The sequence below is a fragment of the Nipponia nippon genome, unplaced genomic scaffold, assembly GCF_047370975.1.
Source record: "Nipponia nippon isolate SJK-2023a ecotype South Korea unplaced genomic scaffold, ASM4737097v1 scaffold_3, whole genome shotgun sequence".
Lineage (NCBI taxonomy): Eukaryota > Metazoa > Chordata > Aves > Pelecaniformes > Threskiornithidae > Nipponia > Nipponia nippon.
This window is the reverse complement of record NW_028262347.1, coordinates 104,300,181-104,327,968: the sequence shown is the minus strand read 5'-3', so window position 1 is coordinate 104,327,968 and position 27,788 is coordinate 104,300,181. Positions and strand designations below refer to the sequence as shown.

The 27,788-nt window shown below is 42.6% G+C and overlaps 1 protein-coding gene across 6 annotated transcripts in view; it reads left to right on the top strand.

Moving 5' to 3' along the window:
* The window catches only part of PIK3AP1 (phosphoinositide-3-kinase adaptor protein 1), a 45,469-nt gene extending 18,498 nt beyond the window's left edge, over positions 1–26,971 (top strand). For 2 of the 6 annotated variants that reach the window (XM_087766317.1, XM_087766321.1), the window contains 15 exons: positions 3,739–3,887; positions 4,756–4,900; positions 6,459–6,601; positions 7,750–7,882; positions 8,629–8,825; positions 11,076–11,265; positions 17,559–17,654; positions 19,115–19,294; positions 19,866–19,928; positions 20,903–21,108; positions 22,721–22,793; positions 23,121–23,276; positions 25,011–25,081; positions 25,258–25,367; positions 26,351–26,971. In XM_087766317.1, the coding sequence (XP_087622443.1) occupies positions 3,739–3,887; positions 4,756–4,900; positions 6,459–6,601; positions 7,750–7,882; positions 8,629–8,825; positions 11,076–11,265; positions 17,559–17,654; positions 19,115–19,294; positions 19,866–19,928; positions 20,903–21,108; positions 22,721–22,793; positions 23,121–23,276; positions 25,011–25,081; positions 25,258–25,367; positions 26,351–26,405 (1,967 nt within the window). In that variant the 3' untranslated portion in view covers positions 26,406–26,971. Of the gene's footprint in view, positions 1–418; positions 537–1,031; positions 1,322–1,943; positions 1,990–3,738; positions 3,888–4,755; positions 4,901–6,458; positions 6,602–7,749; positions 7,883–8,628; positions 8,826–11,075; positions 11,266–17,558; positions 17,655–19,114; positions 19,295–19,865; positions 19,929–20,902; positions 21,109–22,720; positions 22,794–23,120; positions 23,277–25,010; positions 25,082–25,257; positions 25,368–26,350 lie in introns of those variants that run through there. The other 4 variants (XM_087766318.1, XM_087766320.1, XM_087766322.1 and 1 more) reach the window with 4 other exon arrangements.
* Positions 26,972–27,788: the final 817 nt, after the last annotated feature.

Here is a 27,788-nt window from a genome sequence, read left to right as displayed (position 1 = left end):
GCATTCATGTGTCCTGTGGTGTAAGGGCTGACTTCTGAGAAACCACAGCTGTCGGCTCCATGCCGATAGCCCGCCAGCTTAGCCAGGAGGAAATGGATGACAGAGCGAGCTGCGTGCACTGTACAGCAACAGGTCAAAATAACTGGCTGCTTCACTTTAGTTTCTAAAGCTGGTAAATGGCTCGTGAAGTATGTGGCAATGCCTGCGTTTTCCCCGGGTTTTTCCCAGGGGTGAGTTTGTGCAGGCTCCCTGCACCAGGCAGGCGAGAAGGGGCCGGCATGGGGCTGCTCCCTGTGGCTCAGCTACTGACGCTTCCTGGAGGGGGGCACATTCTTCCAGGGGAAATGTGGTTGGGTTTCCTGGACCGTGTCTCCTCCTCTTGCTGCTAGTCTCACAAGTATTTCACAAACTGTTGAGCGTGGCCTGAGGTAGCCTTCGTTTAAAGGGGAACAGAAAGGCCCTCCAGTCAAGGCAGAGCCGTTTATAACCACAAGCTGGTGACCTACAGCAGCTGCTCATGGAGAAGCTCAATTCAGGTATTCACTTAACTTTCTAATGAGTCTGTTGATCTCCTCAGTGAAGGTCTCGGTAGCCTGGGTATCATTACAATGATATAATTGCTGAATCTGTATATGCAAATGGGTTTTCATTACTCAAGTATCGTAGTGAGTGGGAAGCCTGATCTAACAACACGTCCCTTTAGAGCACTGATATTATCAAATGTAATGGGACAGTTTCTTCTTCCAATGCTTGCATATTCACAAGTCAGTAGCACGTGAGTGGAACTTGCAAGATGACCATAGCATCGCTTCATTGCTTATGTGGGAAGTTGGCAATTTGCAATTTCAGAATTTTCTGAATGAAGAAACAGATGAATAATTCACACCCAAAACTCCGTGTGCCTGTTCCGTCAGCTGTTAATCCAATTACTGATTAACATTGCTTGCTTCTTCCTGTATTACCTAACAGCTCTGTTCTTACATACAACCTCTGGGCAGTCAACTCTGTTACAAGAATGCAGAAGTGCAAGACAGGATCAGGCAATGCCAGAACCTCTTAAAAGCTCAAGTTATTCTTCATCTGTTAATTTGTTGCTAGTATCAAATAACATCAGTAAAGCAGAGAGACCAGGGGGCTTGTTCTCTCCTTGCTCCCTTCTTATCCTTGCTTACTGTAACTTACTGATGTTGTAGCTGAGATCCACAGCTTTAGGTTTCAGTTTCCTCTGAAATGGACCATATGTTGGGCAAGTGAGGTACTAATTACCACACTAATGGTTCCATATTGGGGTGGGGATGATGCCCTGAGTGTCAGGATGCTGGTAAGTGTCAGCTTGTGCATATGTTCCAGGAATGCTTTGCTGTAATTTGGTTGTCATTGGCGCTCTCTTATCTGTGGTGAGGTTAGTCTTTTTGGTTTAGTCATATTGGAAATCACCAACAGAGATTACAGAGACACTGTTCTAGTTGCCTCCTCTCCTCCTCCCCAAAAGACGTGGTGTCTTGCTCTGCATATGCCAAACACCTGACGTGATAACTCTCGTGTAAGGGAAGGATGTGGGACCAGTGCTTTATTTTCTCCTGTGCAGCTGGGCAGCCTGGCACTCCCAGGTGGGAGCAGTCCACCTTTCCCTAAGATAAGGGTTTCCAAAACTGAGGTATGGCTCTTGCAACTGATGACTTTGGACAGTATCAATTAAAATATTGAGTTAAGGAGTTTAAAACCTCGGTCTGTTTTCTGTAATACTTAGCACCACTGCCTGAGGATCCAAAAGACCACCTTGAGTACATAGCTTTGTGTCAAAGTAGTTTCTTAGTCAAATCTGCAGATTTGTGTCGGTGCAGTATTAAAATGTATTTGCTAAATTACATGTACCATTCTAGGTTTGTTTAAGAAATGTTGATGGTGATGCCTTGTTTCAGCTTTACAGAGCTGCAGATTTTTGGCTCTACTCTTTCTACAGCAGAGCAGCAATCTACTTGTACTCATGTGAGTAGGCTTACTTGCCATGTGGAGTGATTCACATACATGAAGTTAAGTGTATTTGCACCACTATTTGTGACAAAAATTTCAGCTGAATGATTTGCTAAAATTTTGTGGCTTAAAACCTGTCTCCTGAAAGCAAAGTTGCATTTGTGTAATTCATAAAATCCCATTTAAATGTATAGAAAGTATTAAAAAAAAAGTGCATGACAAAGAATTTCAGATATCCTAAGTTTAAGTCTTTGGTAATAATAATAATAATGAAGTCTAGATTTAAATTCCTGACTGACTGCTAGCTTCACTGTTTGAAACTAGCAAGACATGAGCTCCTAATAGAAGCCTGCCTTAATAACTTTGGCTCTCTTGATTTGTGGAAACTTGATATACCCAGAGGTTGGGGGATTCCGAGTAAAACCTGGACTATCAGCAGCTTCACTGTTTGGATACCACAGGTTAGACAGTGTGGTTGGTTGCTTAGGTCTTACTCATCAGGACTGAGCAATTTAAATAGAACACTTCTTACTTATATAAAAGCTCTGCCAGTCCAAATCTGAGACTTTATCTGGTAAATAATTTGTACTGCTCTTTACAGGTGTGTTTTACGGTAAGTAGTAAGTAACAAATACCTTCCAAAATGTTGTCCTAAATCCTTGACTGCTCAACAGTTTTCCAAGGTTTGGAAAATTTTGGCCATTGGAGACAGAGTTTTAAGAATTCATGCTAGTCTTCTGAAAAAGGGAAGTCAGTGACTCTCACCCCATGTTTTGGGAGACAAGGGAAAAAAGGTGTGAATCGTGAATCAAGAGGTATAAACTAGATAAGAAAGCACTCTCTACTAAGTAGATACAAAATCATCTGTTGTTTCCTGTCTCTAGTTGGGAAAAGTATTTCCTGGCAGGGGTAAGAGACCTCTAATCTATTTTAATTCTTGCTAGGTTTTTTTGCAGCCAGTGATGTCAATTCAGTTTGTTTGCTCTTCCATCAATATCTGTGCTGTTACTGGAATCGGGAGTGAGAACATTGTTTTGTACACACAGATCGTAGGGTTACATGTGTTTATGTCTACTCTTGGATCTGTTTGGATAGAGTACTGTTATTCTTCAATGCAAAGACTCCGGTACGTTTCAATTTTACTTTTGTGATACAGGAGCTTATAGTTCTTGCTTGAGGAACAGGATCCCTTCAGGCTACTGCCTCATGTTGTATTCTGTTGACACAATAATGAACTTGGGAGTTGGGGCAAGTATGAGCAACATAATCAGGATCCAGAAAACTAAAGATACTACTGAAATGAAAGAAAAGTTGGTTTTCTTCATTTACTTTAGAAGAGGAAGACTAAAGGCTGCTGCCCATCCTACAGTGTACTCAGAGTGCAGCTGTAGTCCGATGAGTCCAGTTGCTGATCATTGTTATGTTAGACATTGACATACTAATTTTCCTGTCTAACATGAGAAGGCACTATCCATCTCAGCAAAGAGTGACATTGTTGTTTGTTTTGTAAGCATGTTTAGTGCTAATCCAGCACTTTTGTGTCTTTGTGAATGTTCCCTAGCCATCCTCTTAAGGGAAAAAAAAAAAGAGGAAGCTGTGTAGTTTCCCTTTCTTCAACTAGATCTCCTTTTCTGAGCATTACATTGAGAAGAATAGCAAGTTCCACCCCACCGCCTCCCTGGCTGTTTCTCAGGATGGATGTGTATGATATGCATTTTCAGCAAAGGGGAGTGATGTAACAGGACTCTGTATGCTTTATTTTAGACTCAGGCTGTGACTCTGTGACTGATACAGAAACAGAAGACGAGAAGAACCCAGTTTACTCCCACAGACTTGCCATGAGTGAGGAACATGGATCATCCAAGAGCACTGGGGACCATCCGGTGGTGCAGCCTGACCGCATACGGTGTGGGGTACTGTATGTCCGCTCCTTGGGCTATGGTGCAATCCTGTGGGCTGGTGCAATCCATTATGATGCTCTGTCATGGACAGCTTTACAGGCCTGGGAATTAGTCCCTAATTCCTTTTCTGTCACCTTCCTCTCAGCCACCTGTCCTCAGTGTCTCTGTTTCGTGAGCTCGGTTCCCTAGACCCAGAAGTAGCTTGGTAACATGCAGTGCCCAGTGTTGTCTAGGCTGCAATGTCACTTATTGACAGATAGTCTCATTAATATAGCTGCTTGTCTTGTGTGCTGTGAGGCGGGTTCACGCTCTTGACTTCCCACTTTCCATTCTGCTGAGATTTAGGGGTGGCACGTGGAGTAAGGTGATTGTAATGAACCAATTAACTCCACAGCCTGGATGTAGTCTGATAGGACAATTTCAGTGCGTGTCCTGCAAGTGACTCCAAAGAGCTTGGATCATGGCTTCCTGTCTGAAAACCAGCATTTCTTAGTATAGCATCCCCTCAGATGGAAAAAGTCTAAGTTTCTTCCTTTGTTTCTGTTTAGAACGGAGCTGTGCTGCTTGAGGGAAGAGACTGATAGAGTTGAAACTAAATCATTTTATAAATCTAGCTTTAATCAGTTCATAAATCTAGCTGATAAATCTGGAGTTTTATTAGCTTAATGCATGTATTTATGCTGGTGCAAGCTGTGACAGAAGCCACCTGCCCAGTTACTCCATGACTGGAAGATGCTCCTGAAAACCATTCAGGACTGTGAAAATGACAGATGATAATTTACATGTTAGTTGCAATGACAACAAAATCCCTAGCAAAGGGACTTAACAAAGTAAGTGTTTTATGTTGTGAACCTGCACGTTGTAATGCCTTTTCTCTTAGGTGCGGACAACAGTTTATATTATCATGAAATGTAAGCTAGATGGCGAAGTGAAAACTGAAGTTGAATTCTCTCCAGAGAATGCGTCATCTGTGCGTGTGCTGGCTGAGATGGAGAATGAGTACACAATCTCTGTGGAGGCTCCAGGTAAGCTGGGCTGAGATTTTACCCCCCTTCTCCCCCTGTTGCTTCCTTTCTATCTCAATCTGCCTGTCCTGAAAAGTGCCAGAGGGATAAGGGTAAAGGTTTCAATGCAGAAAAACTTGAGGCCAGGAAATCTTGGAACTTGCGTTCTCATCTGTGATACTTTTGTGATGAGGAACTGAGATAGACTGCTGCTTGTGGGCTCTGTTTTCCTCTCAGCAGCGGCAGGGTTGCAGTGTGGAAACACCTTACTGGGAGTTCTGAGAGCAGATTGCAGCTTGTAAAGCACTTTGAACTTGACTGCGTGTTATAACTACCACCACATTAGCATTGGCAGGGCACCAAGAGAAGGTAAGTGCCAGTAAATAATTGCATGACACTAACAGCATATGCTTAATGTGTGAAGATCTCTCTGTGATCAGAGATGAAACTATTTATCCTGGTTTGCCTTTTAATTTAGATATGTTCTGTCACTCTAGATATTTACATTTACAAAACTGTAGGTTGTCTAAACTTTAGGTTCATTAAACTAGGGGCAAAATTTTAGAGCCTTTACAGATTGGTAGTAGTTTCCCAGCATGATTTTATTTAATCTACTTTGGTCTGTCCTCTTGAAGAGTCGTTGTGACAGCTCTGAGACTAATAGTCATTATAGCAACTCCCATAAAGTCAGTGAGGTGGATTGATTTAAAGAAGGTGATTTCACCCACATAAAAATGTTCAACTTAATCTGTCTTAAATCAAGACTTATAATTTAAACATGGACCTGGAAACTAACTTGCACTTTGAATTATAAACATGACCTTCACATTGATGGAGTGTACAACTATGTAAGCTCTGCAGTTTCTAACAGTAAGAGAATTATATTTTTAATTCCTTTCATGCGTGACTGTAACTATTTCATCATTTCCTGAGTTGTTAACAGCCAAGCATATATACAGGGAAAGATTAATTTCAGTGGGATTCAAAATATTTGTGTTTCAAAGAGAAAGTTCAGACCTATGAGTGCACACTGGACAAAACATCTAGAAGCTCCCCAGGTGCAGGCAGGAGATAAATTCTGTGCAAGGGTAAAGTCGCAAAGCTGGAATTCTTTTAAGTTGATTTCATTCAGAGACTAGTGAGGCTGACAGGGGTTGCAAATTCCCTAGTGACTTTTCTGGTTTCTCTTGCCTTCTTCCCCAGCTCTCATATTTGACGGCACCGTTTAGAGACTGCTCCAGAGAAAGCCAGGGGTGGAGAGATGTGAGGCTTTCTAGTTTGAGGTGATGTACTGTTAACATTAGTGATCCAGACTACTGTTAGCAGAGGACCTAGCAGGTCACAGGTGATGTGCATTCACATAGCTATGAAGAAAGTAGTTCCAAAGTAATTTCCTACCTAATGTTCAGACCAACATCATCTCCTTTTTTTCATAACTCTTCATGTATTCAATACAACAGAAACTGTGTTGGTATCCAGCTGGCAATATCTCCAAACTCCTCCTATCCTCAGCGTATTTGATGCAGACTTATTCTCATTGTTTGTTCTTAATGGTGATTTCTTCTCTTTCTTTTCAAAGATTTAACCTCTGGGACAGTGCCTCTGCAGATATATTCAGGGGACTTGATGGTGGGAGAAACAAGTGTCACCTATCATACCGACATGGAGGAAATCAGCAGTCTGTTGGCTAATGCAGCCAACCCCGTACAGTTCATGTGCCAGGTAATGACTCTAGCAGACAGCTGCTTTGGAAACCAGTTCTTTCAGAGGCTGGACAAGTGAACATAAGCAAAAGTGCTTGCCATGAAGTAGCTCTTCTGAAATGCAGAAATGCAAGGTGGTTTAGGGATTTTCATATAACCTTAACATCCCCTTTTAGTGAAAGCGTGGGTGTTTTTTCTGTCTCTGGAGCAAATAGCTGGCTAAGGTGACTCAGGCTATCCAACTAACAAAAAAATGCAGTCAATCAACACTCACATTTAGACCTTGATGACTTGAAAAGATTGGGATAACAGAACTTGATATAACAGAAAGTACCGTAAAGAAATAAATTGTTTGGAAATTTGTACCTAAGGGTTCTTGGAAAATGTGTGAAAAGGTAGCAAAGATTCATACTAACTGAATGGAGTAGAGTAATATAAAATGATTTGTTTATTCTTAGCACTTAATTCTTTAAAGCCACTCCTCAGTCCTCGTATCATATTTTGCACAGTTTGGGTACCTGAACCCTATTAGAGGGGTAAAGCTTCCACAAGCAGGTTCTCCAGATGTGCTATCTTTGCTGCCTGCCTGCATGTCCCTGATCAGCCACGTAGCGGAAGCCTACAGAGTGGTGGTGTTAGTCACCAGCATACCTGGGGCAGAGGAGACTGTCTTTCCCTTTCTTTTTAGTTCAGGTTGTGGAGCAGTTGGTACTGGGCTGTGCCTCTACTTGGGGAATAGGCATGCTTCCCAGTCTTTGACTAAGAACCAGTCCAAAAGCCAAACCCAAAGCGTACACCAGAGCAATTCAAAATGGACTAGCTCATGCTTAAAGCAGAAGTGACACTTCATTGGAACAGTTTCAGAAGTAAGATTATACCTGTCAAGGAAGTAGGAAGTAGTTTTCTGCGCTTCCAGTTGCATGAATGACTTTCTCATTGTGCTCTTTTCTTGTTGTGGAGTGTACGGTTCTCATCTGCTCAGATTAATGATACTCTGTTTCTGGACCAGGAAGCTATTCATGTTCTTTGCTTGACCTGAACATTGTTACCTTCAGTGTTTATGCCTACTGTTTTCTGATACGTGCTAAATAAAGAAACACCTTATAAATCTCACCTTAACCGAATCTCCAGGCTCCCCAAAGAAAATCACTTTCTATTTATCTGTAGGCCTTTAAAATCGTGCCATACAGTATAGAAGCACTGGATAAACTGTTGACTGAGTCACTCAAGAAGAACATTCCTGCCAGTGGCTTACACCTGTTTGGAATCAACCAGCTGGAAGAAGAAGATATGACAACAAGTAAGTTGGAAGATTTTTGTTTTCTTTTTAAACTTCATCTGTATCAGTTGTTTTTCCTTGGAGTGCCTTAACACTGTCGTGTGTGGTACCTGCACGGGCTGTCTCAAAAATCTTGGATCTCAGCCGGGAAGCTAAATTCCTGATGATGCCTATAGAAGGGGGGTTGCCATTTGGTTTTGGTGACCTTTTTTTTTATTACATGCATCAGTCCAACTTCCTGGCGCTGCAACAGATGCAGCTATATAGACAGCTTCAAACACAACCAAAGTCAAAAGACAATGCTCCCCAAAATATCTCCCATCTTTTCTCACTTGTACTTCTCCCAGTCCCATGTGGCATTTCTCCCCAGCTCAGTCTTTTTCCCCCAGTCCCATGACTCTGCTCTAAGCTGCACAGTGGGCACTCAGCAGTTGGATTGGTGTGGCACTGTGACATGGTTGCCTTACAGAGCTGGATCCTACTGGAATGATGATCTAAGAGGTCTTTGCAAACCTGTGATCGTACATACATTAAGCTATTACAGTGCCAGATTCCCCACTAAAGGTCATAGGACTTAAGCCTGGAGATGTGCTAGATACCTCAGTTAATTTGTGCAGAGTTAGCTCCATTTTTAAACTGTATGTATACTTTTCAGGGCTTTCACACCTGCTTCGATCTATGTGTTTGCTAGGAATTTTGTTTCTCACCTACTCACTCTGTAGCTGCTAGAGAGAAACTTAGATTCTAACAGGCTCCTGTTCTCACAGATCAGAGAGATGAGGAGTTGCCAACACTGCTTCACTTTTCTGCAAGATACGGGCTGAAGAACCTCACTGCCTTGCTGCTTACATGCCCTGGAGCACTGCAGGCCTACAGTGTAGCCAACAAATATGGCCATTATCCAAACACCATAGCAGAAAAGCACGGCTTTAAGGATCTCCGCCAATTCATTGATGAATATGTGGTAAGAGGAAGCAGCAGTCTTTCTGCATTGTCCCACTGCAGGTGTGGGCAGTGGCACCAAGCTTGGCACTTAGTGTTGTGGGAGCAGGAGTGGTGGGGTAATAAAGGGTGCAGTGTGGTGTGGTAGGGTGTAGAAGACGGACATCCAGCCACGCTGAAAGCTTCCAGGCTGGAGGGTTGGGTGCATCTCTGGAGCTGGGGAAGTTCTTGGGGCTTTTGCACAGAGCAAATAAGACGGAAGCAGAGACTTTCATGTTGGGTTTCCTTATCATCCATACATCTAATGAAGTTTCTGCAGGGATGTGGTTGGTGCCTGGTGTACTCTTCTAACCTCTGATCTTGGGAAAACTACAGCCCCTTCATCCCACTTACTAATACGGGAACACAATATGGAAAGGTACAATCTGAGGTGCTCTCTGATTAGTCATAGTACAGTCTGGATTGCTTATTAGCTCGTTCACAGGTGATCTGTGTAGTCTGCCTGCTCCACTTGAACTCCACTTCTTCCTGCATTAGGATAGCTGTCCATTCCCTACTTGTTCTCTTTGGGAGCCCAGTTCACAATTCAGTTCTCTTTGAGCTAACCCCATCCCCAGAAAACAGCACTCTGACTTTTCCAGATTATGACAGGGACCTGACTCCAGCTGCACCAGGAAATTGTTTCTGTGGGGCCCTTCAGTGTGCATGGGGTTTATCCTTTCTTTTACATTTGAGTTGTTTCCAACCTGTATGCTTCAAAATAACAAGCAGCTCCTTGACTTAGATCACGTGAATTCTTGAGCAAATTTTATTTGCCTTTGCCTTCAGTTGAAAAGTTGTGCGTAATTGTCCCTAACAATTGTCTGAATGGTGGGTGATAGATCTGCCAGCCTTAGAGTGGTTTTGCCAGCCAATTACAGTAGTGTTTAAGCCCTATTTAGGAGTCATGGGTGGTTCTTAGACTTGGGGCTTGCTTCTTGACATAAGCATGAATTTAGTGTTATACATTAGAGCTAAATAAAGGTTATTCCCTGTTCTGAGATCAGGAGGGTTGCAGAAACTGTAAATTGTGTGATTAAAATCTTTGCACTGGGGTAAGAAAGAGATGCTTAGGAAGTCCTTCCAACCTTTTATTGCAGTACTGTGCTCCTCCCATGTCCTCCTCTCCACCAGCACAGTGACAGAGCTGTGTTAAGAGTAGGCCCTGGTTGCTGACCATCAGGCTATTGGTGCAGCTTAGTACCAGAGCACACAAATGATTTGCACCAGTGTGTCAACTGCAAGGTAGTGACTAGAAGCACTACTAGTATGGGTATCTAAAAATCCCAGTAAACCCCTTTACTCACCTAATTTTCTCTCTGGCAAAATTTCCTCGGCACCTCCCCAAAGCATTGCATGAGCTACCTACATTTTGACTGTGGAGGGAAGCATGTGTAGACAGTTTTGACACATGTGCCCTGTGGATTGAAGGCCCATGAGGTGACAGTTGTGGATGGAAGAATATCTTGTAGTACTGCAACCAGTTAAGATGGCTGTGCTTGTGACATAGTTGGAACTTGGGGAGGAGGCTGGGATGAAGCTTTACATTTTGCTCCCTTGCGTGGCGTGCTGAAGATCTGTGCTGCCCTCCCCCCCTGCCTCCCCACCCCGTGTTGCAAGTATGTGAGAAAGGGTTCTGCTGTCCTGTGAATCGGAAGTTGCCTGTGTTACATGAACAGCTGCCTGCTGTGAGGTTTCCTGTTAATCTCACAGAAAAGGGTCTGTGTACTCCCACTCTGGGTGTTACGTGCTACTGCTAATGCCAAGAAACTGAAACTGAATCTACACCAAAGCTAAAACTGCTTTCTTGTAAGTGCTCCGCATGTGGCAAGCTTTCCTCCTTATGGTCAGCTATGCTTACCCCAAAATAGCCTTTGACAAGCATTTGTATTTTTAGAATGAGCTTTGCTTATGTTCTAGGAGTTTGCAGACATCAGGTAGGACATGAAATCGAGGGGGTGAGAGGCTATAATGGATATTCAGAATGTGTCGGCACCAACTTGTTTCACCTTCATCATCTATTACTACAACATAGATCTTGAAGGCTGGGCCCAGACAGCTGTAGTGGGGATTTAATGCCTTTGAGAAGCCTTAGTCTTTAGGAATGGGCTGCTTTTAGAAGTTTTTTTTCCATCAGTGATGGGAAAATGAAATGTCTTTTGCTTGCTTTGATTCTCCAGATTATTTAAATGAGACTTGATAATTTTTTTTTCTTGTCCTCCTTCCTCTCCAGGAAACTGCAGATATGCTGAAGAGCCACATTAAGGAAGAGCTGATGCAAGGCGAGGAGGATGAGTCTGTTTATGAGTCCATGGCTCATCTGTCCACTGATCTGTTAATGAAATGTTCCTTGAATCCTGGCTCCGATGAAGAGCTTTATGAATCCATGGCTGGATTTGTCCCTGGTGCCCCAGAAGATCTTTGTATGTATATTCATAGAATCACAGAATCGTAGGATGGTTTGGGTTGGAAGGGACCTCTAAAGGTCATCTAGTCCAACCCCCCTGCAATGAGCAGAGACATCTTCAACTATATCAGGTTGCTCAGAGCCCCTGTCCAAGAGGCCTAAGCTGATCTGTCTCTCTTATACATAGTAGCACCTCAGTTGAGTTTCAGAGTAAGGGCTGGTTATAGCTTTTCTGCTCTCACCGCAAGGAAACCATACTCCAGTTCTGATGTTGGCTGGCTGATAAAATTGCTCTAAACCTTTCTTTGATTGCCAGTGTGCAAGATCAAGAGCTGTTTCCTCAGTGCTTTGAGGACTCCCTGAACCCTGAGCAAGTGAATTAGCATTTGGAAGAGACCAAATATTCTACTATGTCCTGCTTCTCTATCCTGAGATCCAGGGAGGTAGGGACACTCTGACTTACAGACGCTGGTGGAAAAGAACACTATGTAAGCTGTGATTTTCCTGAAAACTGAGAAACTGAAAAACAAGAGCTGAGCTTTTACCTCAACAGCTTGAGAACAAAAGAAAGCGAACATCTCGAAATATGTGTACTGAAAAGATTGTAATTGAAAAATCATTATTCTAATCCACTTGGTTTATTCCTAAAAATACAGAGCTAATTCTGATAAATATGCAGATGCTTAACTTTTTCACCATTCCATTAATATTCAGTGAGGCCGACTGCAAATACCAAGTTAAGTACTTATGTTAAGCAATTATAAATTTGCTGTTCTTATTTATCTGCCTATTTGGTCCAGCTTCATCCCAATGATATATTTTATGATTCCCATGATGAGCAGAGAATCTAGCTTATTATAGTTTAAGTACCTGCATGAGGACTTCTAATATTTCTGCAGTTTTAAGTGTAAGTGTGCTGCCTCAGGGGAAAAGCTTTCTGACTGAAACACTTTTGCTTATAGACTATATCTGTCCTGGGCTGGTTTTCTCCTCTTTTAGATTAAATGATGTTATAAAAGACATTTTTGTTGATTATGCAGTGCAGAAGACGTCGTTGGTTCTCTGCCTGAAATCATAAACTCTTCCCTGCATAGTTTTGTTTGGCCACCGCAGGGATAGTTTTGCTACCAAAACCAGGATTATTCTGCCTTCAGCTGGAGATAAGCAGTAAGGCCGGTTGGACTCCTAAGGAACAAAGCTGCTGTTGTTTGCAGTAATGGGGGTGAGAGTTTCTAGATGTTTGGAAGCTCTGCCTGCAGTCAGTGCACCTCTGAATGGAGTTGATTGACTCAGTCTGTGGAGAGGGAAGAAAAAACATGCTTAAAAGCACTAAGCCCAACTTGTCTTCTTCCACCCCTGAAATGTCCAGATCTCCCAGAAGCTATGCAGGGGATATTCCTTTCTTTCATGGATGCAAAGTAAGCTCCCTGTAATTTACCACTTTTGAACTGGACTCTGAAAAGCCTCTCTGAAAATATTCTCGTATTGGTTCAGATTTAGATCAGAATTGCTTTCTGTGAAGAAAACCATTTGCCAGCCCTGCAGACTGTTGGTGGAAGAACTAATTGTTTTAAGCAGCCTGTTTCTTCTTCCCTCTAAAGTTTACCACCTCCCTCAGTTGCTTGTGTGCGTGTCCCCTTGCCTGTTTCTGTCAAACAAGCCACATTAAGTTAAACAGTTCAAGTACACAGGCTTTCCTTCCCTCACTTACTCTGATTGACAGATCTCAGGAGGGAGTTTGGCTGGTGTTTTGGATGAATATGTGAAACAGCCTGCTTGGCTGACAGGCATGGAGATGGAGAGCAAGGAAAGATTGCCATGGGATGGGAAAGGTTGTGCATATGAAGCCTAATTCAGGCTGCTTTACTTAAGCCTCCTCAGTAGCAAAGGCCCAGCAGCCATATGTCCTTTAGGGGAAGCTTCTGCAAGCACAGCCACATCAGCGGGGTGGCAGAGGTCTCTGGGATCAGCACCAGAAAGTTCTCCTGGTGTGCAAATGTGCTGCAGGCTCTGCAGGGCTAGTAGGACTAGAAAGGTAAAAACCCAAGCTGTCCCTAAAGTAGTACTTAGGATTCCTTTACTGAAAAGCAGAGCTGAATGCGTCTGCATTTTAAAATGTTTTCCTCATTGGTGAGATGCTGTATATGGCTTATCTGTAATACCTCATCAAAGAATGTGAGTGTGTTTCCTGCTTCTTCTGGAGTTCTAGTGTATTGCTCCTGCACACAAATCTGTTACCTTCCACTCAGGAGTCTTTTACTGAAAATCTCTTTTTTTTTTCTTATGTAGTCTGTTAGTCTTTGCCTGAAGAATATTTACAGCTTGTCTGAACAGTGCTTAAAATCTACCTGTATTGCAGCAGGTGAGGTTAAATTGGCACAATGCTCGACACTTAGGTTGGCTCTCTCAAAGTGAAGGTGTTTCAATATTATTTAGAATACCAGCACACAGGCAAACCCTCACTGAAATTAGTGGGAGTGCTGGCTGGTTTAGAACTGCCATCACAAATAAAGACTTAAAGCTTTTGTACTGACTTAAAGGTTCGTGAGGATGAAAAACTGCCTAGGAAATCTTAATCAACTTCTACTGAGGTAATTTCTCCAGGTCAGAGTAGCCCTTATGTGAGTAGTTATGGCTGTGGTATAGAGGACAATACCTGGGCTATTTTAAGTGTAGCCATACTGTGGCAGCATGCCCATTTATTGTGATCAAGATGTGCTTCCACCACAGTTTTTCAGAGACTGATCAAAGGAAGGTTAGATACCACGGCGTCAATTTGTCTGGCAAGAACTGGTTTGAGAATAAGGTAACACAGGACTGGAGCCATTGTAATGAGTTAAAAGTAGAAGCAAATACTTGAATACCTGAGTGTTCTGTTAGTTCTGTATTCTTCATCCCACTTCTGATTTTTCAATGCACTTTTATGTGTTGTTTTTTTTTTTCTCTCTGCATTTGGTCCTGGGGAGACATTTACAGAGAAGGTGCAGAAGCTGCGCAAGGACCCAATTTTGCATAAACTGATGCTGCATGAGAGTTGCATACACCTGTGTTGGGTTGCTGGTTGTCCCTTCAAGTTTTGAGATAAATGGTGGAATTAAAAAAAATGGAAAAGGTTTTGTTCATTTACAGTAGACTGCCTCCCCTTCTGCTGGAGGGGAGCGTTCTTTCCTGGGTAGGTCTTAATGCCCTGAGCAGTGTAGAACATAAAGTACTCCTAACTGAATCAGTGGGAACTTACTAGCTCCTGCTGTTACCTTGTTTGCCGTTCTTTAATAATGAGATTGAATTGCCTTATTTAATTTCTTATCATTAATCTAATTATTCCCGCTTCAGAAGAGCACTTCCCTCTTATTAGACTTTTCAAATACCTGTAAAGTCAAACATAATTTTCCAGAATATGCTCCAGGTTGGTGCAGGTTGCAGGTAACTGTCATTTAGCTGAGTCACTCACACACTGTAACAAACAGCAGCTGAACAGCAAAAAGGGAGTTATCTCCATCATATCAGTCTGGTAGTATGAACTACAGCATCAGGTAAAGTGCTTTGCTTTTTCTGCTTTCCTTTCACCAGCACCTCGTGCTGATTTTTGCAAAACAGATTATTTTGAGTAGGCTGGATTTGTGTGCAGGAGGGGCTCTGAGAGCAAGGACTCTTGAAAGTGCTGAAAACCTGTTTGATTTCTGTGAAGATTAAACTGCCTGGGGGTGTGCGTGTGTTGTTATAGTGTTTTACTGGAGGAAAGAGTTAGGCTGTATTTCGTCTGTCCAAGGTCAGACAGTGGCAGTGGCCAAGGGCTGGTGGAAACAAGTCCGGACTCTTAGCACTGTTTCCATATCTATGAACTGTGTGGACGCTCAGACCATAGATAGTGTGAGTTTCATTCAGAGATTTAATCCTTTGTCCTAGAGAGTTTCAGCTGACTAAAATCTATTGTCTTGTAATTTGCAGACCTTCAACAACTAAAGAGTAGGTGTTAGTTCACATACAATTAAGTTGTGATGCCTTTATTCTGCTCTCTTGCATATCCTCTTCCTCCTTCATCTTTTTTATTCTCTGGAGAGCAAGCTTTCGACGCTGTCCTCATTGATTTTTATTTTTTCCTTAGTTAATGCAGGAGACAGCAGCCTCCTTGTCATCCTTGAGCAAACTGAGAGAGTTGTGCACAAAAATATAACTGCTTATGAAGTTCTGACTTGTGATTTATGCCAACACATTGAAGCCTTTGTCTTGCATAGTAAAGGACTGGTCTCTGTAAAGAGGTAGATTACTTCATGTGTAGGAATACCTGGCATCTAGTGTTTGCAAATGTTTGAAGGGGAAGGGTGTTACTACTTTCTAAAGGGTTCCCACACGGATATTTTAGCTGTTGTGAAGGGTCTGTAGGTCATAACTCATCTTCTGTATGTCTGTCTGTTCACAGGTTGGTTGAGCTCCCTTCTGAAGCCTTAAACCCTGCAGAGGGAAACTGAAACTCTTTGGATAAATATCTTTTAGCTACTAATTTCTGGCATCTAGGAACTACTTAATCCTCCTCCCACTAACCCTTCAGGCCAACTTTCCCCAATAGCCTCAGGAAAATCTGGGGACCTTTCCTGTGATACCAAAAGTTTGTGTGCGCCACCTTCTTGTCGCTTCTGTCTCACTAGCCTGTTTTTGCAGCAAGTGGAACAGAGGGTGTCACTGATGAAGTTAAGAACTTCTTTTCAATTTTGGTACATGGGTGAGATGTTGGGTTTCATCTGTATGCAAGACAGGCCTGTGTGCAAGAGGGTAGTGAGGTGGCACTCGTGTCTTCTAAGGAGAACTAATCAGTTGATGAATTTAACTACATTGACTATGTGATAGAAAACAAACCCTGCAGTATCCTGTTGCATTGCTGGTTTAGTAATCCTGCGGAGCGCAGCCAAAACTGGGAAGATAGTGTTCCCTCCACAGAGAATGCAAGGAACTTTGTACACCCGTCACATTCTGTTCTGCCCCCAAATCCATAAAGTAGTAGCTTTCCTCTGGGCCTGTATTTGCTACAGGTTCCTTTCTAAAAGCTATGTTAAAAATAATCAAGGTGGCTGCAAGGTGGAAAAACCACTCTACAGAAAAATACAGTCTGTAGTGCTGATTCTTCAGGATGCTCAAGTGTCAAATCTGTGCTTCCATGTAGTGCAGCGATACTTAAGTGAACTTTATATTAGGTTGGTGGTGAGCAGATTAGCTCCTGCAGCATGCAACTTGGCATGGACTTCGGAGCTATTGAGAAGCTGCTGGTGTGGTTAGTCCACACAGCATGCACTATTGCTGTGGCTGTGCTGGAGGTATTCCTGTGAGGTTAAAGCTAGCTCAGGTGCATTCACATGACTGTCAGTAGGTCCTTTGACAATTATTGTTTAAAAAACCCCACAACATTCTAACAAAGCAAAATCTTGCTAGCATATTCTTATCCCTTTCTCATAATCTCCTCAGATTTGCGGGGAAAAAACCAAGAAAGGTTAACAAATACTAAAAAGATTTACAGAGAAATATGTCATATTCTGTCATGTAACCCAAACTATCTAGTTTACATAGTAATAGATATTTCACAATATGCCTCAACAATTCACTTATATCAATAAGCCTCAACAATTCATTTTGGTTTTAATGTCATTAGGAGCATGGTTACTGAACATTTTATTTTAGTTTTGGGATTAGTTTTAGGGTTACAATGAGGTTGACCCTTTTTTTTAATCAGAATTCTTCATGTCAAAACACTGACTTAACAAAGTATCTTATTGTTTGCTGTCACTCCTTTCTCAATACTAAATTATCATCTGACCCTCTAAACACCTTCCAGTCCAACTAATTAACTCAGCCAGCTCTTTTGACTTTTATCCAATAAACAAAACAAACACTATCTTCTGTGTCATGGGCAAATTGCCATTAATGTCTTGTTTTGCCAAGTCACAGTTTCCACTCATTTTGGCCTCTCAGGAGCACTGTGCAGAGGCCAAAACCTTCACCTGGCCAACACACTCTCAATAATAGCTAATCCTCAGTGCCTGCTTGGAGCCTTGACAGAACTTCTCAATAAGCAATGTTAGTCATCCTCAAGCATAAGCATCAGGCAGCTGGCAAAGATTTGTGCAAAGTAGACTGAACATAGCAACTTAGGAGCCTTTTTTGAGGCAAATGTCTGGTCAATTGCCTGGCTTCCTCTTTGATTTTCACCATAAACCAAAGGTCCAGTCAGAAATATCACATCATTTTATTACATTATATTACAGTGTTCCACATGTTTAAGGGCATAATCAACAGGTTAATCTTTCTGATTTTTTTCAGATGTAGAGATGCTTCAGTCCAAACCAGACACTCCAGTTGCTGGAGATGAAGTTTCTCTAACTACAAAAGACTCAATGCTCCGCAAGTTTTTAGAAGGTGAGACCTGTTTGGAGAGAGGGATGGCAGTAGCACGGTTAAAGCAATTAAATGGAACTTGAGATTTCTCCTTGTATCTGTTAAGGATAGGAGCTAGTCCACACTGTTTGACATGGACAGCTTTGCCTTAGTGGGTACAAATGAGGCACAACAGAAAAACCAGCTTGCGAGGTGATTTCACAAAAGCAGTCAGTTTCTTCCCAAAGAGGAGGAGTGATTTCGAGTTCCAGTCCCTGTCTACGAGTGAGTGCAAGCACACAGCTGATATCTATTCAGGAATGGCTGTCTTTTGTCCTTATCTTAGTGATGGGAATTAATTCTGGGTAGGTGCAGGCTCCCCTCGTGGGCAGAGGCTGAGTATAAAGTAGAGCAGCACAAGCTAGTGATGAATTTTAATGTACATGCTTTATTCAAAAGTCCATCCATTGAAAACAGCAGCCTGGAAAGAGGAAAAGAACTGCTGGCTCCCAAACCTGATCTACACTCTGCCTCTTCAGTGCTCCCTCTGCCTTCTCTGATCAAAGCCAGACCTTAGCTCCGTGCTATCCCCACTGAACATGATCGGGTTGTCCAAGCCTTTTTCTGACTCACTGGGTTTCATGGGATACAGGCTCACTTTTTGTGGGTGACCTAGCTGGACTCAGAGCAAGATTAAATCTGAGGCTCTTAACATCTTGTTCTGTTTTCCCTGCCAACACCAACGCTCTGGCAGTCCCATTGCATTGACTCAACTAGGTGTTACAACATGACTAAAGGAAAGGCAGTCCAGTGGTTAGGGCATTCACTTGTGACTTGGTAACAGAGTAGGGAGTTAGTCCAGGGGCTCTTAATTCTTTTTGGTAGCATGCAAACAGAGGGAAACTAGCTTTTAAATCAGGTGTGACAGTATTTGATGATTTTGCAGTGATGTTAGGAGTGAGAATAGAATGGAGATGATGAGGTGGTATAATGGTAGCTCGGCTTGTTAAGTACAGATGTGTGTACCCAGCTCCCTCTGAGACACATTGTTCTGAGATCAAATATATTGTCAGCTGATCGCGATTGCTCGTTTCAGACAAAGGAATAATTCTTTGTAGTACTTTGTAGACCACCACAAGTAGCTTTTGGAAACCAGTGCTCTATCTGATTTGTTAACTGTTACAGTATGTTAATTAACTGGAATTAATTGAACTAACTGTTCACAGAGTTCTTAAAAACAGTTATGAGGTTTTCCACTATGGTTTCTTCACCAAAACAGATGGTACAGGCTTAGTGGCAAACACTTATATGCTACTAGATGTTAATAACTTTATCAAGTCCTGTCTTGAAGGGCTTTTGCACTTTAAGTCTCTGCAAAACTGCGTGTTTTTGCCTGTGAAATGGCCAGCTTGGTAGGAATGTGGTACATAGTGCATCTGGAGGGATCCTGTGTTCAGTGAAGCGGCCAGGCTGTTTTTCTTACAAGCTTTACTCTGTTGTAGGCAGTAGCTTGGATGTGCCAGATTCAGAGGAAGGAGTTTACCAGCGGTACGGTGAAGATGTATACTACTCAGTGGAACAAGATACTTTTCCACAGGAAATGGCTAGCAGACCTCCAGTTCCTGTTCCAAGACCAGAATCCAGTTCTCCACAGCCAGACAATGAGCTGTACATCTCCAAAAGTGAGTTGGGTACCAGGACTGAAACTGTAGACTAGTCAACTGTAGAATGACCTTGACATGGGCTCCAGTTGCTGAATGAACACCAAGACCATCTGCACATTTTTGAGACCCCTGGATTATTTGGCTCTGGAGCTGGATTGCTTTTGGGATCCAATTTCAGATCCATTTTTCATCTTCTGCCTACTCTGAAAATGTGGGGATGTTGTATCCTGCAGCCTTGGCCTGAGCTTGCTCTTAATGAAAGCAGTAGGATGACAGGTTACCCCCAAACGGTACAAACAAATCCAACTAAATGTGGAAGAGTAATTTCAGTGACTCCTCCTTCACCCCATGACAAGACTGTGGGGAAAGCATGTCCAGATTTCTCTTAGAGGTGGCTGAAATAAATTCTTTGAGGTCAATAGAAGGGGAATTCTACTGTACAACTCCTTATCTTGTTCTCTTCGATGGACTTAGTAGGGTAACAGAAGCTGTAATGCAGTGCAGAATTGTGTATGCTTCCCATATTCATCCTTGCTATTTCTGTCTTCATGAGATGCATTTCAGTATCTGAAGAGTGTTTGTTTTACAGTTTTTGCACAGAAGGCTCAAAGACCTGAGAATCTCTATGTCCCTTCAGGAAGGGTTAAGAAAGGTAAGTTAGAAGTTCACTCTGAAAATCTTTCCCGTAATCCAAAAGCAAATCTGCTGAGGTAGCTTCATTTGTGTGAAATGTGACAGAATAGTCTGTTTTACAAGGCTTTGGGCATAATAGTCCTGTATGAATGACTCAACATTTCTGACCTTATGTGACATTGGAAACTTTTTATAACTGCAGAGTGTGAGGGGGGTACCCTTTTGTCACATACTGTTCATATCCCGTCTTGGAGTTTATCCCCAGTCAGGATCATAGCAATCATTGAAGTCCTTTTTTATGTTGTGACCCGTACTACTTCATGGAGTCGATGTCCCACTTTTGATCTTCTGGATATAGCCACTGCCTGTTGATCATTATTTCCTGGGATTTAACCTTTACTGAACTGCTTGCCATTGATCTCTGCATTTCCAAAACTGTGGCCATATTCTTTCATCTCTTACCCTGTGCATTATCAGAGTGCCAGGAACCACATCTGAGCTTTTAGCTCATGTGTTGGGAACTCCTCTTCATGTTGCAAATGAGTTACAAAGAGCCAGCATCAGTAGGATGAGTTTTCACCTTTCTGTTTGTGGAGTTACACTGCACAGATTACCTAGGAGGAGTCTAGCTTTGTGACTGTCAAGGTGAAAGCTCTGTTTTGCGGGTTGCTGAGAAGAGAGAGATTTTTGCAGTGAGGAAGCAGGGCGCTTTAGAGTACAACTTAAATTATGTTTTTAAGAACACAGATTATCCCTGGGACATACTTGCGTAACAAGGCTACTTCTCAGCTGGGCTTTTAGCCCGGACAAATACCAGGATGGTATAAGGACAGAACACTCTTCTAGTCAGGGAAGCATTTAGTCTGTAATACTGATTTTTTTTTTTTTTTTTTTAATCTCTGCTATGTCAAGGGTGCTTGAGTTTCTTTGTATTCAGTGAGGAGGAGAGATGCCACAAGTTCAGTAATATTTTTGGTGTTCTTCTCTCTTCAGAGACGATAGTCAGGCCTGTAAGGGACCTGTCTCAATCAAGCATATATGATCCATTTGCTGGAATGAAAACCCCAGGTCAACGGCAGCTGATTACATTACAGGAGCAAGTGAAAATGGGCATACTCACTGTTGATGAAGCTGTACTTCATTTTAAAGAGTGGCAACTGAACCAGAAAAAGAGATCAGAATCATTCCGGTTCCAGCAGGTACAAGCTTATTCCCCTGTTTAAGAAATACAGCTGTCTCTCTAGGTATATATATCACAAGCTGTTCAGTGTGGGTACGTTTCTTTCCTGGTTGGAGCAGGAAGACTGCTAACACAGTCCCCCAGCTAGCATAGTTCTCTCCTGACATGGAGGGGCTGTTCCCATGCAGCAGCAAGCAGGTAGCTGTTTTACAGATCTTTGTGTCTTGCAGTAGTATTGTTAGTTTTTTGAGATCTGTACACTAGGAACTGGCCCAAATCCAGCTGGCTAAATTACCTTTCTAGAGGTCACCTAGCACCCACCAGCTGGCAGAGGACTTCTGTGATGAACATTTAGCTTGTCAGTTCTCATCCATTTCAGATCAGTGAAGACTCGGTGTCCCAGATGGTGTATTGGCTTTGAAGTCCTATCTTGTAGTTGGTCTGATCCCTCTCTGGGTGTTTGATGGCTCCAGGACTACCTGTTCTTTGCAGCTGGCTTGCCCAACAGTCATTAGTGAAAGCACAGTGTTCTGGTGGCTTAGCTGAACGAGGGAGTCATTATGTTGGCAGCAGCAACATAATGACTGGTGGAACTAGCAGTCATAGTTTAATATTTCCATTCTCAAGTTAGAGTGTTGCTCCCTCTTTAAAACCACTGCCTGCCTCTTTTGGAGCCTTTTGTTCATGCTGTGGCAGTCTGCTCTCACACTTGAGGTGTGCTGGTCTCCGGTGTGTGACGCTGTTGTGGGAGCTGTCAGAACAAAGCCAAGATTTTTGTCCTCCTGATTCTCACTTGGAAGGGTCTTCTCTACCCAGAAACAGTCAGAGGAATCCCTTCTTCTGTCAATAAAGAATGCAGTGCTACTTTAGTAGGGGTCTGTAGCAGTGATGAAGTGGCATACTCTGTGCCCCATCCCATGAGCAGCTTTCAAAGTCTCTGCTCCAGATCTTGCCTCATGGTACAGCAATTGCTCTATCTGATTTTCTGCCTGTTCAGGGGTTTCCTTCTCTTACATACATACATACATACATACATATTTCCCTGCTGGAAAAGTTGTCTTTTTTTTTTTTTTTTCTCCCCACCTTTCCTTACTGTAAGGTGCAGTACACTACCACACAACGGTGAAGAGACTTTGCCAGTTACATTTCTAGGTGTGCTCTCTTGCTTCAGTAGGGACATCCTGAATTCTTTCTGAATTGTCCTACAGTCTGGGATGCGTGGCAGCCTCCTCTGTCCCTGCAGTCAGAATTATCTGTTCATTAGTACAGAAAGGACTGTGCAGTTATTTGACTGTGGGTCTTGTTCCTGTGCCAGTGTCACAGTGGAAGCAGAAAAAAGAGGGAGTTCTAAACCAAATGTGCTGCTTACCTGCAAGTGCCAGTGAGTCTGTGAACTTGACCTTAACATACACAATGAACATCTGAAAAAACTTGGCTTCTGAAAGGCACACATGGATTTCTGAAGGGAATAGATTAAAACCTGTTGACATGGTTTGGACTTCAGCCAGGTCTAGCAGGCTTTGTTACAGCTTGGTTGCAAAGTTAGCTGAAATATAATACTGGTATTGTCAGAAAGCTGGTCATCCTCCTTTATCCAAAGCCCTGAAAAGAATATCTTCTGATGTTTTTAGGAAAATCTGAAACGGCTACGAGACAGCATAACCAGGAGGCAAATGGAGAAGCAAAAAAAAGACAAAAGTGCAGGTAACAGTCTCTGATTCTGATGTTCTCTGGTAATGCAGCAGCTAACAATATTAATAGGCTCTTCAGGCAGAAATGTCTCTGTGTGTATTGTAGTTATGTGATATTTTAATATTCACATCCATGTACCTGTTGGGGAAGTTGCTTTACTCCTCAATTTCCCAGACTGAGGAAAGGATGCCCACATCTGTGGAATGAATCTTGATTCATTCATGTACAGTTATGATCGCCCTTATGTGATTGTGTTTAACTTTGTTCTTGGGTGCAAAGCTGTCTCTTAACAGGCTATACTTGTACAGACCCTTCTGAGCTCTTCATTTTCCCTTCCAGATTTGGAAATTACAGTACCTATTCGACATTCTCATAATACTTTGGGGAAACCAGAATGTGGAATATATGAATATGCCCCCAGGAAAAACGTTTTCCCACCAAAAAAGGAGTTAAAGCGAGGAGACTGGAAAACAGAAAGCACGTCCAGCACAACAAGTAAGCAAACCCTGCATGCCACCCTCTCTACAGGAAAGCTGGATGGGAAATACTTCCCCAGCCTGACTCTGGGGTCAGCTCAGGGGACAGGACTTCTCTTCCTGAATCACAGTACTGACACCGCCACCCCAAACCCTGTATGCCTCAGGCTGGCTGTTCTCGAAACTGTAAAAGCAACTCCAGGTACACCAAGTGGTTTGGGCATCTTGTGTCTGCATCTCTGCAGGAGGAGAACCTGAAAGCTGAGCGAAAGATTCCCTAGAGCCTTCTCAGGGAAGGCATATCGCCCGTCTTCAGTTCTTAAAAGTAGATGGCAGCTGCTCCCTTAGAAAAAAGGACACTCCCTTGCTGTGACTCTCAGCAGGCAGCGTGCTCTCCTGGTCTGTCTGAAGGGCATAGTTATATTGCAGGCTGGGAACGAGTCTCTACATGTTGTTTCCTCAATTGTTGTAGATAAAGGACAGCATTTTTCATTTGTAACTGTGGGACCTCTCGAATGACTTAGTCTGTGCATTTTTATTATCTTTGGTTTTCATTAGGTTTAATTTGTGCAAACTAAATCCCTGCATTCTCTCTGTTACTGCAGACTGAGCAATTCTTGCAGAAATCATTAAGATAATTTTGGTCCCCTGAAAGGAAAACTGAGTCCCAGTGAGGTTACTACCTTTGTGGCTTTTGGCAAGATATAGCTGGCACACATCCAGAGTAGGTGCCAGAGGCAGCTGACTGAGCCAGTAACTTGCATACAAACAGTTGTGAGAGAAATGTTAAGGAGCCTGCAGAGTTCACTGTGTGCAGTTTGGCTGTCTTTCCCGTGGCATGATTGTGAGAATGGACCCTACCACAGTATTTAGCACTCTTGAAGTGCTGCTGTTTGTACCAGATGATAAGAAGAGTTACCTCACCAAGGCTAGGGAGGGACTGCACCTTATGAGAAAAACCTCTCTAGCCTCCATTTCAATGTATAGGTTTCTGAACATTAGTGTCCCAGTATTGCACAGCCCTGTAAGAACATTATGTATTTATGATTGAAACCAGCCATAGCAGTGTAGGATATGTTTGTGAGTTGCTGTCCCCTTCAGAGATGGCATGACTGATTGCAAAAACATTCTCTACGTGCAAGTTAAATGGTTTTGCATAAATGGTTGCTGAAGGTTGTTAGAACAAATTTGTCATGTTTAGCTCTGAAATAGACTAGGAAACATTCTTGTGATGAGTAAGGATTGTTATGAGAGGTGAACAGCTATTGGGAACAATAACCTCTCTAGCAGTCACTTATTCCAGGAATGAATGAGTGACAGTACTCAGAGCCATCTGCCTCCACGCAGTTGTTAAGGACTTGGGGATTGATAATTTAAATATACATAAAAGTTGGGTGTGTAACACTTGTTAAAATATTTACCTGACTTGCCAGCTGATACTGGCACTGGCTGTTTTCAGTTAGATTATGGTTGTGGGCATTTAACCAGAAGCCTGGACCTAGACAGGGCAGAGATCTGCTAGAAAGAAAGCAAAACTGAATGGTTTGGCCCTGTGGTCTGTGTTGTATGAAATGCCATTCTTTGGATCCTGAACACGTGAAAAATAACAGTGGAAATAAACTAATATAAACGAGCATTAAATGATGTGTGCAAGAGGTAAGCATGAGGTTAGGAGGAGTCCTGAATTAGTGATTTGCAGTTAAATCACCTGGATTTAATAATCAGTTTGTTTTCTCTTGCTTACTCACTCCAGGTAGTGCAAGTAACCGCTCCAGCACTCGGAGCATATTGAGTGTCAGCAGTGGGATGGAAGGGGACAGTGAGGTAAGCTCTCACCTCTGCCATGCACTGGTCCACTGTTCATGGCTTTATTTTCATGCAAAAGAGGAGCTCAGGGATTGTATTGCATTTGCAGAAATGGCAAAATGTGGCCTGTTCTGTTGTGAAGCTAACAAGAACCAAATTCTGCTGGTCTGTAACCTCTTTATTTCATTTTGTAGGATAATGAAGTCCCAGAAACAACTAGAAGCCGCAGCCCAGGTGCCCACCAAGCAGAGAGGCTGCCTTTCCCAGAAAGGCCTCCCAGAGTGCCTCCTCGAGGTGCAAGCAGGTAAAGCTAAAATGCAGCTGAAACATGAGCTTTCAGTGAATAAATACAGAAGCCTTGGGCAGAAACCGAGGCAGGAAGCGAACGTGTCTTTCAGTAAAATCTACCAGACTATTACCTATAAACACACACTGTTAGGAATTCTAAGATCCTTGTTTCTCATCTGTAATACTTGGTGGGATTGGTTTCCTAGTTGGTAACATGCCTATTGCAATGCTGTTACTGCAGTTCACACACTGCAAGGGGCAGCACTATTGAAGCACACAATGCTTGCCACAATAAGACTGACCCAGGTGGAGTAGCATTCTGCCCCTGGCAGAGATTTCGTACCTGATCCTCCTGAGAAGATCCTCTTGGAACATACAAAATGTAGTGCAGAGGGAACTCCCTTTTGGCATTCTCTTGGACTTTTTTTTCTTTTTACAAATTTCAGATCTCTCCAAAGCACACTTGTTTACATGTATGATTGTAAACAATTGTAAACCAGTGCAGGTCTATGAAGTCCAGGCCCCAGAGACTTATCTAAGTACAGATGCTAATAAAATTCTCCAACTGTTAAAATAGTAATTACTAATGTGTGGGTGCAGTAAGTTCTGTATGTTGGCTTGACTCTGGCAAGAGTATAGCTGGAATTTATCTGTAGTTAGTGTGAAAAAAAGATTTTGAATCTTTTGATCTTTTTATATTGCTCTCCATCTAATTTTCAGGAGAAAGCTACTATACTATCAAAGTTTTACTCCAACCAAGTATTATAGCATCTCTTTCCAGTAATAGTAGAATTACTGCAGCTGAAGAGCAGAAGAAATAACTTGGACAGGAACGGTGCTTGGGCACCTCGGCATCTGTTGTTGAATCACTGATAGCCTGTTTTTCTTCTTGTATGACTATTGCTTGTGCAGTATTCTTAGATTATTGCATGTAATGTGTTGTTCCAGAACCCTATTCTCTACTATTTTTTTAATGCATTTGTATTCTCTTTTTTATAGGCCTGTAAGCTGTGAAGGCTTTTATCCTCCACCTGTGCCCCCAAGAGGTCGCTGAATCTCTCAACATCTGTGGAATATGAGATTTTTCTGTTTGTATGTGTGTTTGTACAGATATTTTTGGGTTGTCTTAAATTATTTATAAGTGGGAGACAAATGTTTTCTTCCCCTTCCTTCTCTCTAAAGCTCTGGTGACTTTTCCCATGATTTTCACTGAGACTTCTTGGCATCTTATAACTTTTTTGCTTGGAAGAACTTGGTGCTTTGGGACTTCAAGAAAAAGCATCGTGGTTGGGTAGGAGAACGCTGATGTGTGTCTTGGCAGCCCTGCACCAACATGAAGTTTCCCTTTGACCAAGAAAGAACACGTCCTTTTAGAAACTAAATCCTGATAAGCATTGTTACCAAAACCCTCGATACAGCCTACAAGAGCTTGACTGGAAAACATGCTTGAGAAAGTAAAGAAAGTAATTTGTTCGAAGACTTTGTTTGAAGAACACTCATTACAGCAGGAGCAGGTGAACGTACTGCTGTTTGGCGTAACATTTTGGGTACGGACATATTGACCTTTCAGAAGGTGTAGAATCTCCCTCCAGCAATCATTAAACCATGGGCGGATGAGAAGTTGTCTTTATTCAAGAATGTATTTTGCATATGGCCTTGAAAGTGCCTTTCCCTTGCCCCTTCCCTCCCTGAAGAGGACAGACATTAACAAGGTGGTGTGTGCACTGCATTTATCATGAAAATTCCCAAGGCAGCTGGTAAGGGACCTGCTGCATCACAACACAGCTGTACTTAAACCTTTTTTGGGGAGGGGGTGGGTATGTTGTTACTTGAAATCACATGACTGACCTCTCAAATTAGAGGAAGGAATTGGCAGCAATGCTGTGTTCCGTATGTCTTACATGTGTTCATTGCGGAAGCAATATGAAGGCGTTTCACTTCATGCTCTGGAATAGTATAGCGAGTCTCCAATAATAAGTGCACACACCTCACAAATACCAGCCATGTAGTTAGCCTGCTGCAGTGGAAACGGGCAGCTTGGGGGCTGGACGCTGCTTACTCTACTCTTCCTTTCTAGCAATGTGAATCTGCAACAGCTGTGTCCAACCTTTTTTCTGCCTGAGGGCTTACAAACAAAGTGTGTTCCGAATGTAGAAAGCATGTCAAGCGGAAATTAATTTTGATTCCTCATCTCAAGGGACTCAAATGATGGAAGTGAGGTGTTTTGGTTTCAGTTGTTTTTTTGGTTGTTTGTTGTTTGGTTTTTTTTGGGGGGGGTGGTGTTGGTTGTTTTTGTTTCATTTTGGTGTGGGGTGGGTTTTTTGTTTTGGTTTGGTTTGGTTTTTTTCTTCCAGGCCTTGCAATCCTTTGCGCATATTCAGGCTCCTGGGGGACAAGTATAGGGCTGTGGTTGCCCATGAGTGATGCAGATGGGAAT